This window comes from Lissotriton helveticus, chromosome 1_1 (assembly GCF_964261635.1).
Source record: "Lissotriton helveticus chromosome 1_1, aLisHel1.1, whole genome shotgun sequence".
Taxonomy (NCBI): Eukaryota; Metazoa; Chordata; class Amphibia; order Caudata; family Salamandridae; genus Lissotriton; species Lissotriton helveticus.
In genome coordinates, this window is record NC_136057.1 from 709,589,480 (window position 1) to 709,605,956 (window position 16,477).

Sequence of the window (16,477 nt, forward strand, 5' to 3'; positions counted from 1 at the left end):
TGATGGGACGCATCATCTTGGGCAGAATGCAGACCTGGATGGAGGAACATGAGATCTTGTCCACCTTCCAGGCTGGCTTCAGGCAGGGAACATCAACTGTGGATCAGTTATTTAGACTGCAGGTTCTTTTTTGGAGAACAGTGACTGTAGAGGGTGGCACCAAAGAGAGGACTGGGCTGTTCCTGGGGTGCAGGTGCAGGTCAGGGGATGTGGATTGTAAAGGTGGTTAAATGGTAACCATCCAATGGGTATCCATTTTGTTGGATATATTGGCCTCACTCACCCTGGCAGGTGTCATGCTTCATCATCGGCAATGCTCCTCGTTGGGTGGGCGGTGTAATACCCAACGGGCTACACCTCTAGGAGGGGCTCTCTGGCGGATTTCTTTTTATCCAACTGCCCATGGGTGAAGTGTGGGTGAGGGGCCAGAATAGTAGTAGACGGAAAGTGAATGTAAAATAGCGCAGGAGTACCAGAAGGAACTTTATTCGGGTGGTCCCGTGCGCTAACTAAAAACAATAGTTAGTCTGGGAGTTCTGGAAAGTGATGTATTCCGTACTCAAGACTATACTAAAAGGTCAGATCAGTAACACTGTAGACAGCGAGCTTATAGGTCCTGATGAATCGCGGGTGACTATACCCCAAGCGAGAAACATGTCGACCACTACCTTCACCTTTTAGTATAGTCTTGAGTACGGAATACATCACTTTCCAGAACTCCCAGACTAACTATTGTTTTTAGTTAGCGCACGGGACCACCCGAATAAAGTTCCTTCTGGTACTCCTGCGCTATTTTATATTCACTTTCCGTCTACTACTATTCTGGCCCCCTCACCCACACTTCACCCATGGGCAGTTGGATAAAAAGATCTCCGCCAAAGAGCCCCTCCTAGAGGTGTAGCCCGTTGGGTATTGCACCGCCCACCCAACGAGGAGCATTGCCGATGATGAAGCATGACACCTGCAAGGGTGTGTGAGCCCAATATATCCAACAAAATGGATACCCACTGGATGGTTACCATTTAACCACCTTTACATATCCACATCCCCTGACCTGCACCTGCACCCCAGGAACAGCCCAGTCCTCTCTTTGTTAACACATATCTGAGGGCATACACTGCGGTCTGGACCTTCCACTTTTTCCAAGTGGTAATTTTGCCCTCTTAATCCATGAAGATCTCCTCTCCCTCTTTTTGTATACAATGTAGAGGGTGGCAGCCTCTACATGATCTTTGTTGACCTGCGGTCAGCGTTTGACCTGTTGCCTAGAGATAAACTCTGGAAGGTGTTAAATGAGTTGGGTCTACCTGGTTACCTCCTCAATGTTTTAGTAAGGCTCCACACTGACAACTGTGCCCAGGTGAGGTGTGGTAGGCAAGGTGAATTTGTCACCACGTTTCCCGGTCAAACAAGGGGTCCGACAGGGCTGTGTTCTGGCGCCCACCCTTTTTTGCCTATACATCAACAGCTTGGTAGATCACCTTCTTGGGACCGGAGACATAGATGCCCTGAGGTTAGTTACGGGCCGGGTGCCCGCTCTGATGTTCGCGGACGACACTTTGTTGTTGTCCAAGACATCAACGGGCATCCAACGTACTTTGGATGGTTTTGCGGACTTTTTTGCCTTGCGGGGATGGAGGTAAACTTTGATAAAACCAAGTTTATGATCTTCAATCCCCCGAGGCAGACACGGCCGAATCGGCTTCTGGGAGGAATACCTCTAGAGAGAGGTAAAACCTTTGAATATTTGGGCATTACCTTGGGCGAACATTTTCAATGGGATCCGCATGTGGTTAAAGCAACACTTAAACTAACAAGAGTGGTGGGGGGATGCAGAAGCTCCATAGAGAGTCGGAGTTCAAACCAGCGGCCCCAGTCATCGAAATTTATAACGTGCAGGCCAGAGCAGCTGCACTTAATGGGGCTGAACTCTGGGGACATCAAAACTCGCTTAGTCTGGCGAGGGCCGAACATACCTTTCTGAGGAACATAATGGGTCTCACCACTTGTACCTCTGCGTTTAGATCTAGGGTTGCTCCCTATTGAAGAGGTTATGTCATTACGCCCTCTATTATTTTGGAAAAGACTGTGTCTGTGCCGGAACTTGTGTCCTACAGGAATGAATTCAGGGAAGTCTGGGATGCCTTGAGAGGCAAGAACATTAAGTGGCTCTCACATATTAAGCTCACTTGTAGTAGGATAGGCTTAACTGAGCTTTGGGAGACCCCTGATGTTGCCTGCTCTGAGATCACCAAGGCTGAGGTGATCCGCCATTACAAGAACTATAACCTAGTCACCCTTCAGTTGGGCTCAGGGGTGGGAAGATTGACCATAGAGTTCCTTCAGGTCAAGGCAGAATACAAAAGGGAAGAGTTCTTGGACGTAGTATTCCCTGCATTAGCTAGAAAACTCTATATGCAATTTAGACTGGGCACCTTGCCCCTCAGAGCGTTCTCTAGCAAATGGGACAGAAACAATCAATAAGAATGCCCAGTCTGTGGATATTTTCTGGAAGATGAAGTCCATGTCTTTTTCTTCTGCCCAGGGTATCGGGGTGCACGTAAGTACTGGCTTATCCCGATTTGTAGAAACTTGGGATTTCGCCAGTGCTCACATGAAATGAGACTCCTCAAATATGATACCCACCCCCCTATCGCTTTTGCAGTCTCACGTTTCCTTAACGCAATGTGGCATCGGCGTAGGAGTTTGACTAGTGCCTAGTATGTACTCCTGTCCCAAATGTAGAAATTCGATAACGACATAGTTTAATCCTGTTTTATCATGCATTGTATTCCATTGTATATATAAAGTATTTTAAAGGCATTTCAAATTTATTGTCTTAATATTTGTATTGTATGTATTTTTCTGAGCTTTTATGCTCCTTTGAGGCCGAAATAAAGCTATCGAACGAGTATTCATTGGCATCACAGTTGCAAACAGCATCCAAGAAAACATGAGATGTATTGCATCATTGTTTATACTGAAAAGGTTAACGTCCAAGGTGACCAAGGTTTCCACTGTATCATGATATCCCACTATCACAGTGTTCCGTTTGCATTCGCTGTTTCACATGCTAAGATAAGCTAGAGGGAATTGGAATCCAAACCGATAGTGCTTAGCTTCTGATGTAATTGTACCCCTATCACTTTAATACAAATTCTGTAGCTTACACATCAATACTTTTCAATAAGCTTATATTTAAGTAATTAAAATACTGTGTAATTTGCTGGTCATTAGTGAAAGGTCTGGATTTGTGATGCTGCTTGGACTCATAGATGTAGCGTTTTTCTGATTGTGTATAGGGTTCAGGTAGTTAATATTCGATTTCCACAAGGGCTATGGGGCAGGTGTCTGTTATAATTATTCTGCTATGTTTTGAGAAAAGCAAGAGGAAGTGCAATCCACGCCTCCATCCTGGCATAGTATTTGTCATTCCCATCATCCATTTGTTTTGCAAAAATCCATATCATGATTACATTTTTAGTGAACTGATTTCTGCTATAAGTAAGTAAAGTAAGCTAAAACTAATGCCTTTAGGGCCTATTTCAAAGCCTCAGCTCCTTATCAGAAAATGTCAACTACTTTACTTTGTAAGGCTGTCAATTGAGCTGCTATGCATATATTCCCATGTGTCTGTTGTGCCCAGCTTCTTTGCAATGACATGCCAATCTTACTCTGGCACAAGCAATTGAAAGCAGTGTGCTCATTTAAAATTTTAGATTCTGCTATTATTTAAGCCATAAGCGGGTTGTGAAAACATAGGCAATGCTTTTATTGAATGCTTTTCTTTAGTTCCCTCAAATAATATTAAGCTGAAACAGATTATGCTGTAACACATCGATAACATGCTAAGTATGCCTCAAAGCATTTCACCCTGCAAAAATATGTGGAGTTATCAGAGCAGGGTGGGCAATACAATTTGATGGGGAAATGATGAAATAAACTTAGCTTAATCCCAGCTATTAATCAGCCTGTAGCATCAATGAGAACAAATAAAGAGAAAGAAGATATACATGGTAAATATTTCAATCAGTATTAGTTAAGCACGACTACTCACCTGCTAAGGTGCTGGTGGGGGGTAGGGGGGATTAGGAGGGGGAGCTGCAGGTCATACTGTGTGCTGAGGTTCAGTCGAAGAGCCAGGTCTTAAGATTCTTCCCGAACTGGGTTAGTGACGGGGATAGTCTAAGGTGGAGAGGCAGGGTGTTCCGGGTTTTGGCAGAAAAGTAGGAAATTGATCTTCTGGTCCTGGACTTGCTGATCAGGGAGACGGTGGCAGGGCCAGTTCAGTGGAGCGGAGCTGTCTGGTGGGTACGTGGAATGAGGCGGAGGTTCAGGAATGTTCCTCCATCATCGTAGAGGGCTTTGTAGGTGTGTAAGGGTTTTGACCGTGACTCTTGTTGACTGCGAGTGGAATTCTCGCAGGTGTTCAGAGATGTGGCTGCGGCAGGGGTATGTTGAGGACCAATCTGCTGCAACGTTTTGAATGTTTTGTAGTTTCTTGAGGCGTTTCTGGGTGGCACCTGCATAGAGTTTGTTGCTGCAGTCGAGTCTGCTGCTGATGAGTGCATGGGTTACTGTTTTTCTGGCCTCAGTGGGAATCCATCTGTAGGTCTTTCGGAGCAGGCGCAGTGTGTGGAAGCATGATGAGGCAACGGTGTTGATCTTGTGGTTTATCATGAGCGCAGAGTCCAGTATGATGCCGAAGTTTTGTCTGTGGTCTCTGGGGGCGGCTTCCTAACACGGTGTGCCACTAGAAGTCGTCTCAGGCGTATTGAGCCCTAGTATGAGGACTTCGGTCTTGTCTTTAGGCAACTATCTCTCCTCCAGGTAGCGACAGCCTTCATCCCGTCGTGAAAGTTGTTTCTGGCAGTTGTGGGTTCGTTGGTAGAGAAGATGATGTTGAGTCCGTGGTTCCTGACTTGGCTGCGAGCGGTGCCATGTAGACATTGAAGAGGGTGGGGCTCAGGGAGGAGCCTTGGGGAACTCCGCTGCCGATCTCCGTGGGTTCTGATGGGAATGGTGGAAGTCTTGACGGGCTGTTATCTACCATTGACCTAGGAGGAGGGCATCCAGTCCAGGGCTTTGTCACGGATGCCGGCGTTGTGGAGTCTCGTGCTTATAGTGCGGTGGGAGACTGTTGAAGGCCGCCGACAGGTCGAGGAGGATGAGGGCTGCGTTTTCTTCCCGGTTGAGGAGGGAGCGGATGTAGTCGGTGGCAGCAAGGAGGGCAGTCTCAGTGCTGTGGTTGCTTCGGAAGCTGTCTTGAGAGGAGGCAGGATGTGGTTGACTTCGATGAACTCGGAGAGTTGGGCATTGATGGCCTTCTCGATGACCTTGGCTGGGAAGGGAAGCAGGGAGTTCAGTCTGAAATTCTTGAGGTCTGTTGGGTCGGTGGACGGTTTATTCAGTAGGGTATTCATCTTGGTGTGTTTCCAGTAACTTGGAACATGTGGTATGGGCTTGGGTCTGAGGGTGCTACTGATTGAATGTGCTTCATGGTCTTGAGAGTGTCATCTGTGATGTGCGGAGTCCAGTTGAGCAGGTTCTGTGGGGATGTGGGAGCCTTATCGCGTCTGGTGATGGGCGGGTCTTGGTTGTCGAAGCTGTCGTAGACCTGCTTGATCTTGTGGTGGATGTGGGTGCTGAGTTTGTTGCAGAGTTCTTGGGAGGGAGGGACTTGTGTGGTCTCGCTGTTGATTTTGGTGGGTGTACATTTGGAGCAAGCAATAGGAATCAGTCAAAAAATGTAAGCAGTTCAAAGAAAGCAAACTGCAGATGTGGTTTCAACTAAAGGGATATTACTCGTATATTCCAATGTTGTTCCAGCAAATGTATCCTATATTATCACAAATTAATATTCAGAGCAGAGGGAATGAAAATACAAAAACTCTAGAATTTTATATAACGTTGCTAAAGATAATTAAAATGCACCATTATCTTAATTTCATCACAATGTCATTTGTTCCAGATAATGCCAATATTGTATTACCTATAAGTGTTGTGCTCTAATTAAATGCTGTTTCTGTTGATTTCTTGCTCTTATTTTCATTTTCTGTGTTTAACAAACTTGTGACTTAAACATCTAGAATAAAAAAACATTTTTAATCATTCGTTTTCATCTTTAAATATGAAAAAATCTGTAAGGATTTTTTTCTATTCTCAGAGTGATGAAAATGAACACCATTCTGACGTTGAAGAGGAAACTAATAACAAGCAAACTCAGGTAGTGTTTAAAATAATTTTCAAAATAGTTTTCCAATGTGCTGTATTTTTATATTTTGTATGATAATTTATAATTATATTTTGGTTTTATAGTATACATGCAGATATACACGTTGTAATATGCTAGTTTATTGCCATTGTTGAGTGCTGAGAGTGGCAGTTGAAAGAGACCTTATTGCCTATTTGAGATTTGTTTCCATGTGTAAAGTAATTGTATTGCACAATTGGTGAGGCAGCCGATAGTGCTTTTCTGCTGTGAATGTTACTAGTGGTGTCACTAGGGTTGGTGTCACCCGGTGCGGTTAACTCATGGTGTCACCCCCTCACGACTTACCGCATGGACCTCCTCCGCTCCGAGTCCACCAGTGGACACAGATGGCAAATATATATATATGTTCATACAGTTTCTCTTTACTGCGGCATGTGATGAAATCACAGAACCATATTTTCATCTCGTGATTGACTGTCTCTTTCACTTTAAAATCTGGTTCCTCTCTTCTCTTTGTGGGCACTTGAAAGGCGCAGCATGAATGCTCTATTTTCTAACTGGTAACCCCATAACGCCGATTTTACCTCCAACCGACCAGACACCCAAAAGAGAAATGGCACAGCCAGTGTGTACCCAGAGAAGCAGGGCCCCAACCAAGGGAATGACCAAAATAACAAATCACATGTCAGCAGAAACACAAATCCACAGCCAAAAGCACAGGAACATAAAAGCTGCCACTGCCAGGATGGACAATAAGGCAGCAGGATGAAGACCGGCCAGCAAAGCAGGCATATTTCAGCCAAAGCAGTTCACTTCATAGTATACGTATGAAGTGAACTAACTGTGAAGTGAACCACCTGCAAGTGAAGTGACGAGTTCAAGGAAAGGCCTGGCCTGCTCCCTGCCTTGAGCAATGAATCATGCAGCCGGCCGTGTGCAACTGCAAGCACAATGCACCGCCCGGGTCAGGACTAGCTTAGGAGGCTGGAAGGGCGGGGTCGGACAGGGTCTTCCGGTCTTCTATTTATTTATGCGTTTTTATATAGCGCAGACGTTACCCAAAGGCGTCAGAGCGCTTCACAATAGGAACAGTAATGAAACATGAGGAGAAAATTACAAGTGAACAAATTACAAAAGCAAACGTTAAGTTACAAGAGGCAAAAGTGACAATTGTGAGCAAACCAAATACATGAGGATGCAAACGGTGCATTACAGGAGGAGAAAGTGACATGTGTGCAGGTTACAAGTGCTTAAAAGATAAATTATGACTGAAGGCAGGTTTTGAATTTTCCAATCCCTGAATGTAAGAGCTTCACATCCACTGTCTGTATGCCAGATGCATTTCCTACACAAGTAATTAAACCAATAACAGTGTATAAAAGCAATTACTAATGCGTCTTTATCACTTAAGGAACACTTTTGTGAAAAATTTGAATAATGAAATACTGAGCAAAAAGCACTGTTTCTAAACTTAGACCTTGCAGTTAGCATGCAATTCCTTAAAGATGGTTCATAATTCATTAAGCAGGTATATTACAAGGATGGTAACCTGAGACCTATCTCACTCAAGAATGTCTGCAATTAAAGCAGTAACTCGCTGAGCTTCCTACGTAAAATACAAATCTGTGACCTGCATGGTGCATGCTTCACTTTGCAGCTGGGACATCCCATTAACTCTTTATACTTTGTATGAGTCAGGCCGGCCTGTAACTAGACTGCACACAGATCTCGCCAGCAAGTGTATTCACCACCAAAGTTATCTTACAGCTACAATGCTTTGGAATTTGTTGGGTAAACAAAGATCTCTGCACCAGGTGTCTACAGTCTAATCCCAATAAACTATTTTAAAGTGAAGTCTGCTCGAGAAAAAACAAAGTACAATTAGAAGAGGTATAATACTGCAATATATGGTAGACACTCAAGCACAAGAACAAACGTTACGTAGGCAATGGTGGCACACTTGTGCAAGTATCTAAAGCAAACAAAATGTAGGAGGTAGCAAAGAGTGTGTTACAACAAGAGAAAGTGACGTGTGCATGTTACAAAGGAGTACCAAACGCAGGTAGAAGGATAATACTGCAATGGCAGACACTCAAACACAGGAACAAACGTTACGTTCGTAGGCAATGGTGGCACTTGTGCAATGATGTGCAAGTATCAAAGCAAACAAAATGCCATTACCGCGCAGTTCCCAGGCCTATCGTGACTGCCCAAGGAAGGAAGAAAGCTTAGCCTGGTGCACCCGCCCGAAGAGGGCTGTGTTTTCGTTTGTGCCAGTTAAAAAAAGCATGTACTGACTGATCAGTTCATTTGTGTGCCACTGCACTGCCACATTTTTAACTTACATGCAGTAATAGTATTGATATTAATAAATAAATGTAAATGATATTATTTCTCTCTCTCTCACCGTCCCAAATCTGAAGGGGAGAGAGACCACGACGGCGCTCGCGAATCGCGATATCAGAACAGAGAAGATGGTGTGCAGTCTCTGATGTCGTCGTATTAATTATTTATTCTCACCACCGCGCACGCACTCTCGTCTCCGACCTCCCTGGCGGGCGCGTGACCGCGCCGTGACGCCTCAGGGCAGGTGCGCACAGCGCGCGGGGGCTGTCCCAGGGCCGTCATTGGTAGCGCTAAGATTGACGGCCCTGGGTCCAAACTGCTGGGTACGCCACGCCCTGCGCATCAGCATCGCACCACCAGTGACGAATCGATCACCACAATCCATACATCTGGTGCGGTGCGTGCGTGGCGCGGTGGCGTGCGCTTGCACTAAACTAAAGCAGCACTAGTGGGCAGGCAGGCAGCTAACTAACTAGATTGGTGTCACCCCAGATGGGGTGACACCCGGTGCGGTCCGCACCCACCTAGTGACGCCTATGAAGGTTACTTTTCCACTTGTGTAGTAAGTATATGAATGTGCTTCTATTAGTACAGCTGCGCTAAATGATGTACATTATTAAGCACTGTTCATTTCCATTGCCATAGCATAAAAAAATCTCATCTTTATTACTTATTTGGGATTTTTTATTTCACAAAATGCACTGATATTGAAACTGTAATTTTACAGGGACTTAAGAAATGCCGAAAATATTTCAACGGTCTCTGTAAAATATGGCATCGACATCATACTGACAGCATACAAACCACTCTGCAGAGCTTCACCATTGTTACGGCCACTATGGTTATGTTTCAGTTGAGCGCCAAATTATGCAGCAGTTATTTCAAAAATGCAGCGAGAAAATATAAATTAAACAGCATATTCTCTGGCAATATTCATTAGATCTAAAAGCAAAATGTCTGATGGATGCATGTTCTTGCAGATTCCTCACCTTGTGAATATTATCCTTCAGAGTTTCAGGCTGAAAGCATAAGTCCAGGGTGAGGAACCGGTCCAGTAACCTGAGACTGGTTCAGAAAATGTTTCTGCTGCAAGCTCTCTCCAGCACCGCTAGAGGTGACCCTGCTTTGTGTCTCAGTAGCAAAATCTGTCAGCATTTTGAGTAATTAGGTTGTGTGTTTGCTCCAGCACTTTCAGTTTCCAAACCTGATCACAAAAGCCCATGGAAGATGCCCATTTCTGTCCTTCTCTTCAACTACATATGGCATCTTGCATCTGAGCTTGCTGCTGTGGCCTGCAATTCATGTACCTCAATGCACCCAAAGGTATTAGAAAGCAGTAGGCCAAGTTTCTTCTGGCTAAGGTCTGCAGAGAGACGCCCAAGGGATCTCCTTCGCCCATAGATAAGTCAATTGTAAGAGAATGGTCTTCTTAAACATCTCCCTGTAAATAAAACATGGAAAGTGCCATAAATAAGTCCAATCCTCTTCTCTGGCACCGTACTCTGTCACCTGTTAAGATCACAACACAAAAAAAAAGATGAAAATGTATTTAGTGGATCAATTGGCAGACTTTGCGTTGGTCCCGGCAGTCCAGCTTGCTATGTTGAATATGTCCAGCGCAGTTCCTGTACCTCCCCAAAGGGGGGCATGTTCTTGCGGACTCCAACAACTCCATTCCAAACACATCTCAACACCACACCTCCTCATGCTCCGACCTAATTGCTTAAAAAGAAGTTGAAGTCTGACCAGGTACCATCCCCCATTTGGTCAGAATGTACTTTGACATTAACATAGAAACTGCCCATTGAACTGAATGCTGTTCCACTTTCAAAGACCGTGAAGTAGGAGAAAAATATTTGTGTAGCAAGAGACAGTTAAAGTGAATTTTAATGAAGTTCACTTGGCAGAGCATCTCTCTAGGGTTCAGATGTTCCTTGATGGAGAAGATATCAGTCTCTGAGTCCAACTCAATTGCAATGTGTCTTGAAACGATTGACTTTATAGAGGATGATAATTTTGAGGCTACAAATCTCTTTTCCCACTATAATAACTCTGATTTGCAAACTGCAAATGGACTGGTCTCCAGAAACAGGATCCCTTCTCGTCCCTTATTCAAGCCCTGAAAATTTACCTTGCAGTCTGTGGAGGTAAAGCTTAACATTTTTACTGTAGTATTTCCTGAACCCTCCTGAGTTGATGGTGTACTTGCTCCTCTTAAGTGAGGCATTCTTGGATATTGTCATGGCTCCTTGGGAGAAGCCCTTTTTGGACCAGCAGTCAACAGACTGAATTCATAGACTTGCTTTATGTGATTCACACGTTTTGTCCTTGCACCTGTCGCCAAAAAGTCTGTCCAGTCATCATCTTAAATCCTAAAGACCTTTCCACTTGACTCCAAAAAGTCCTTACTTCTGGCAGCCTGATCTTCCATATTGCTATGCCACTTTCCTCCTAGGCTTAAATGTTCAGGCTTCGTGGTCACTTATAGTGATCAATTTTCGAGACCACATAAAAAACAATATACAGAAAGAGAATACCTAATCACTTACACAAATCCTTTTTACAAATTGAACTTCATATAAGTCTCCTCCCAGATGAAAAACCCCTCGACCATTATGTGAAGAGTTGGCATTCATGATTTTAAGATCAAAAGAGCATGTTACCTTATTTGGGAAGAAAGGCAAAGAGCATGTTACCTGGTTTAAGAGAAAAGACAGGTACTTGTGACCTAAACCTTGTCAGATATATCATAAATGCACATTTTTTGAACCCACATCCAGGCCTTTTGACTATATACGTAGCCTTCGCATTGCTTAAAGATGCTCCTCTAAGCAGGAAGACGCCCTGCGCACTTCAGCAGTGCAGCCAGTGGCTTGATACAGAGAGAACCCTTCAGCAAAAAGCCCGGAGTGCTCCTCCTTCCATAATCTCTCAATATAAAGCACTAAGAATCACAAGGACGTGACTTTTATGTACAAACTGAACCGCTCAACTTCACTGCTGGGTTTTCCAGGTCCAGTGAAATACTCCAACTCTCATAAGATCTTAAAATGACAGAGGACATAACAAACCAGTTGTTACTTCTGTGGGCATGTTTTCATACCACCGATTAAAAATAAATAAAAGACAGAACAGGTGTTACTTATTGCCGTAATATTGTCTAAACAACCCTTACCGGACAGACATGGATGTAATCACTTGGGCTGATACCATTTTGCCGGTGTGGGGTGTCACTTGAAAAGGATAAGTCAAAATACCTGTACAAAAAGGTCCCACGTGTCTGCATACCAAGAATGCCATATAATTGCCCAGGTACTGAGGACTTAAACCCACTGTGAGCATCATCTCCTAGGTTTCCTGACAGGTTCACAGTGAGACTTTAGTGCTATCAACTCATGGTTCTACCATTCAAAGTGACAGCTCCTTATGTCTCTATAAAAGTGATGGCGGTTCGGGTGGCTTCACAGAAACAGTCAAGAGTTCTTGTATCTTACTTTGGTACTGGCTAGTGAAGGTAGAATCCTTCAGTGGATGATGGCCCTCCTCCACAACTTAAGCTTTACTATGAGCACCCAAAACTCTTACCTCTCTTCAGCTTAAGGCCTGGCCTTTTTATGTGTAGTCCGGACACCATCGGTATGACAGCTTTTCCTCCTCTTGTGAGGACAGTGGATTTCCGGGAGATGATTGAGGCTACTGACTCAGACTTGGATCCTACTCCTGAAGGTCTTGCATCTGCTTGGCCGCAGGACTGATGGCTGTTAAATCCCTTTAGTCACTATGCCTACAGCATCAAAGGAGCCCAACGTCTGATACATCTCTCCCACTATGTTGATCTGGGCCTGCACTGGTGGATGGGTCCCTCCAACCTTTTGGTGGGTTATCTCTGTAGCCTTCTTCGGACTCTGGTCAAGAACGCCTTCTTACAGGGCTAGGGTGCTCATCTGGCGAGAGAACGGTGTGGGTACTTTGGTCTACATCAGAGTAGTGCCTGCTTGAGCTGCTGGCGTTTCATCTTGCTTTGAAGGCGGGTCCGCTTTTACCTGGGGGAACACTGTTTAGATTCAGATCACACTGGTTAGATTCAGATAACACTATAACTGACTACTATATCAATAAGCAGGGTAATTTGGGTTTCGCCTGTGGAAGAGGACACAGCAACTGGGGATTATCCCAGTAGTAACTTTTATGTTATGTTCCTTCAGTATATTGGAGGATGCTCTGTCTCTAAAGGAGTCACACCCCAAATTGATGGATGTGATCTTATCCAGATTAGGGTTTCCCTTTGTATATCTGTGTCATATTCAAGAACAGTGTCCATAGTTTCCCAGGGGATGCCTTGAGTTTAAACTGGTCTTGGGGCCTGCTGAATGCGTGTGCACCAAGGCTGCTTCTGTCAATATCCACAAATAGGGGTTTGCCCTATTCATCCCACCCCATCTGGGCAACAACATATAAGAATCAACAAGACTGATGTGTGGTAATAAATAAAAAAACAATATTATGTTGGAAAAACAGTAAATTAATCCCTACTTATAGGTACTTAGTCCCAAATAGTTTGCTCTTTCTATTTTTAAACACTCTCAAACCAACCCCAATTGAATTTGCAGAAGGATTCTTTATATTTTCTTAAAAAATACATACAAAGGTAAACACAATAACATTAAACAAATTAGGGGACCTTCCCACTCATACACTTAAAAGTCGATTGAAAAAAAACAATTCCTTAGCAATCCGTACAGGAGGTAGTCCAGTGCACAGAGCGGAGGATTTGCCATCAACCTCCGCAAAGTCCCAAAAGTGTGTATCCGTGTGTCTTGTGTATCGCTTTCAAATGGTCGCACTCCTCCAATTCATGAAGTCAACACATTTCGGTCCACTGAGTCAGGCCTCATCAGGACATGGGTGAAAGGGAAATGCCTTCTAATCTCAGAACAGTGGACAAATCACTCCCCGGAGGCAGAGGCTCATCACGGGGAGGCTATGGCCGGTGAATAATGCTCTGTGTTTTGGCTCCCAGAAATCAAAGGATCATGTGGGGACTACGTGATACAGGAATAGCCACTAGGAGGTTTAGTTGCAGGACAATAGTCGAGAAGTAAGCACCCCGTGACCAGCGCAGGAGGGCTTACGTGGGGGAGAAAACTGGGGCCCCACCCTCAGTGGGAAGGCGTCCCCTATTAAATCAGGAAGAGCTGTAATGCCCTTAGCCTGGGACTGCATGCGAATAGAGGGAGCTCCTCCGATTAATAGCTTACTAGTGGGTTCCAAACAGTCGAAGCGAGAGTCAATCAAAGATGTCAGATAATCGTTCAAGAGCCAATGCGTGCTAAAAGCGGGCGTGCCATTGTGTGAGTGAGGGAGCTTCCAGCTTCTTCCACGCTGCCCCAGAGCCATCTTGGCCGCACCTAGGCATAGTCACATGATGGACCAGTCCCCCTGGATCTGATATTTGAGAATTGGATTGCGAACTCCCAGGAGTATTTGTTCCATGGAGTCGCCAATTGGGTACCCCAGTATTACCCTGATCTTGGAACAGTATTTCCTTCCAAAAGGGCTATGTAGCCGGGCAATCCCACCATATATTTTTAAAGTCCCCCAGGAGGCCGCAACCTCGCCAGCAGCGATCGGTCGTGTTGGGAAAAATGGAATGTAGTTTTTGTGGGTAGAGGTATCAGTCATATATTTTATAGTGGGCCTCTCTCAGGAACATGGATCGATTGTATTTCGCTATATCTTTTTACAGGTATTCCCATTGCTTTTCTGATGGCGTGGTTGGCAGAATGCCCTCCCAAAATGCTTTGTGGTGTAGTGATTGCTGTGAACCCAGTGTAAGCATGAGTGTATAGAGAAAGGAGATGCACCCCCCACCCTGTGTTGCCAGTTTGGCCGAATTTTTCCACCAGCAGTAGTTCTCTAGTGTCTGCCTGTCGCATCTGCCGCTGCTGGACCCAGTGTACTAACTGTGCATAATGGAAGCCTTCAGTTTGTGGGAGCTGAAAATGGTTTACGCAGTCTGTGAAGGAGCGCATCTTCCCTCCGGTGAAGAGGTCTGAAATCATGAGGCAACCTCCCTCCCTTCAATGATCAAAGGGCCCTTCATGAAGCGATGGAAGGGAAGGCAGTGCTAAAATAAATGGGAGTATAGGGGGATCGAAATGTTAGTCACTGGTAGGGTTTTGGTCACCGTGTCCCATACCGGGAGGGTCGTTGCGGTGGGTATGCTCAAATAAGCGTTGGCTGATCTGTCTGCTCTCGGCCTCCATGTCAAGACCCAAAGGGTTCTGGCTGTCACCTGCCTGTCTATGTGAAGCCACAGTTCCTCCAATGCCCTCAGTGACCATTCACCCAGGACCCGCAGCTGGGCCGCTCTGTAATATGATATGCATTATGATCGCCCCAACTGGTACAACCAGGCTTGCCGGAAGGCAAAACAGGACCTTCTGACATCCATCAAGGGTGGTTCAGATAGACAGGTTGTTCAGACACTTAGAAGGGACTACAAGTATCTGACTACTAATGCCAAAAGAGAATGGGAGCATGAAAAGTGGGAAAAACTTGTAAGAACACTATCCATTAGGGATTCCCGTAAATTTTGGTGTATTGTGAATACGGGATCCGAGGAGCCGGTTTCGGCAATTGAGCCCAACATCTCGGCTAAAACATGGCAGGATCACTTTTACTCATTATACAAGGCCCTCGATGACGTTAATGAGGACACTCTACCTAACATGGATGAAGTAATTAAGGGTGAACCTTTTACAGAGAAGGAAGTCCGAGCAGCCATCGCTGGCCTGGCAACGGGCAAAGCGCCCGGCCTGGATGGTATGCCGGGCGACCTATTTAAGCATGAGCCCGATGTATGGGCACCATACTTGGCTGTGATATTTAATGCTGTCCTTGCGGGCATGGAGGTTCCTAGTACTTGGCTGGGCGCAGAGATTGTTCCCATATTTAAGAAGGGATCACCTCTGCTCCCAGCCAACTACAGGCCTATTAGCCTCATAGATGTTTCCCAGAAGCTATTTGGCAGGCTGGTTTTGGACCGCCTCGAAAACTGGATGGTAGAAAATTCCATTCTTAGTCCTTACCAGGCGGGATTTAGAAAAGGGGTTTCCACTATTGATCAGACATTCCGCCTGAACCTTATTTACTGGAAGATAGCGGTACTCGAGGGCGGCAGCATGTACACAGTATTTGTGGACATGCGTGCCGCCTTCGATTTAGTACCCAGAGACAGACTCTGGATTGTACTGTCCGAGTTGGGTATTCCAGGGGATATTTTGTCTATCCCGATAAGGCTGCACCAGGAAACCTTCGCACGAGTCAGGTGTGGTAGAAAAGGGGCACTTTCTGACAGGTTCTCCGTTGACTGGGGGGTGAGACAGGGCTGTGTGCTCACACCGACCCTGTTCTGCCTCTTTGTCAACGGGGTCAAAGACCACCTGACCAGGATCAACGACATCGATGCTCCCAAGTTGAACGGCAGCAGGGTGCCTGCAATTATGTTTGCGGATGACACCCTGCTGCTGTCCAAATCCCCAATGGGAATACAAAGAGTCCTGGACGGGTTTTCAGCGTTTTGTGTGGAGCGGGGGCTTGAGATCAATGCATTAAAAACCAAATTCATGATTCTCAACCCCCCCGCCCTTTAACACGTCCCAATCCCACTATTGGCTCAGCAAGATTAGAGAGGTTTTTTACATTTGAATACCTGGGGGTAACAATTAATCAGGATATGATGTGGGACTCGCATCGGGCAAAGGCCCACATGAAATTGGTCCAATTAACTGGAGGTATTTCCAGGATGATAAGCAGATCGACCTACAAACCTTTTTAGCGCTGCCCTTGAAATTTATAAAATGCCAGGGGGGCAGTCTTATACGGAGGTGAACTGTGGGGTCATTGTCCTAACCA

At 45.3% G+C, this 16,477-nt stretch overlaps 1 protein-coding gene across 8 annotated transcripts in view; it reads left to right on the plus strand.

The window, feature by feature from the left end:
• The window catches only part of PPP1R12A (protein phosphatase 1 regulatory subunit 12A), a 1,571,083-nt gene that overhangs the window by 1,236,758 nt on the left and 317,848 nt on the right, over positions 1-16,477 (plus strand). For all 8 annotated transcript variants that reach the window (XR_013606928.1, XM_078674242.1, XM_078674241.1 and 5 more), the window contains one exon: positions 6,167-6,226. Coding sequence is in view for 7 of the 8 variants with exons in the window: in XM_078674242.1 (XP_078530368.1) it covers positions 6,167-6,226 (60 nt within the window). In the remaining variant the exon portion in view is untranslated. The remainder of the gene's footprint in view (positions 1-6,166; positions 6,227-16,477) is intronic.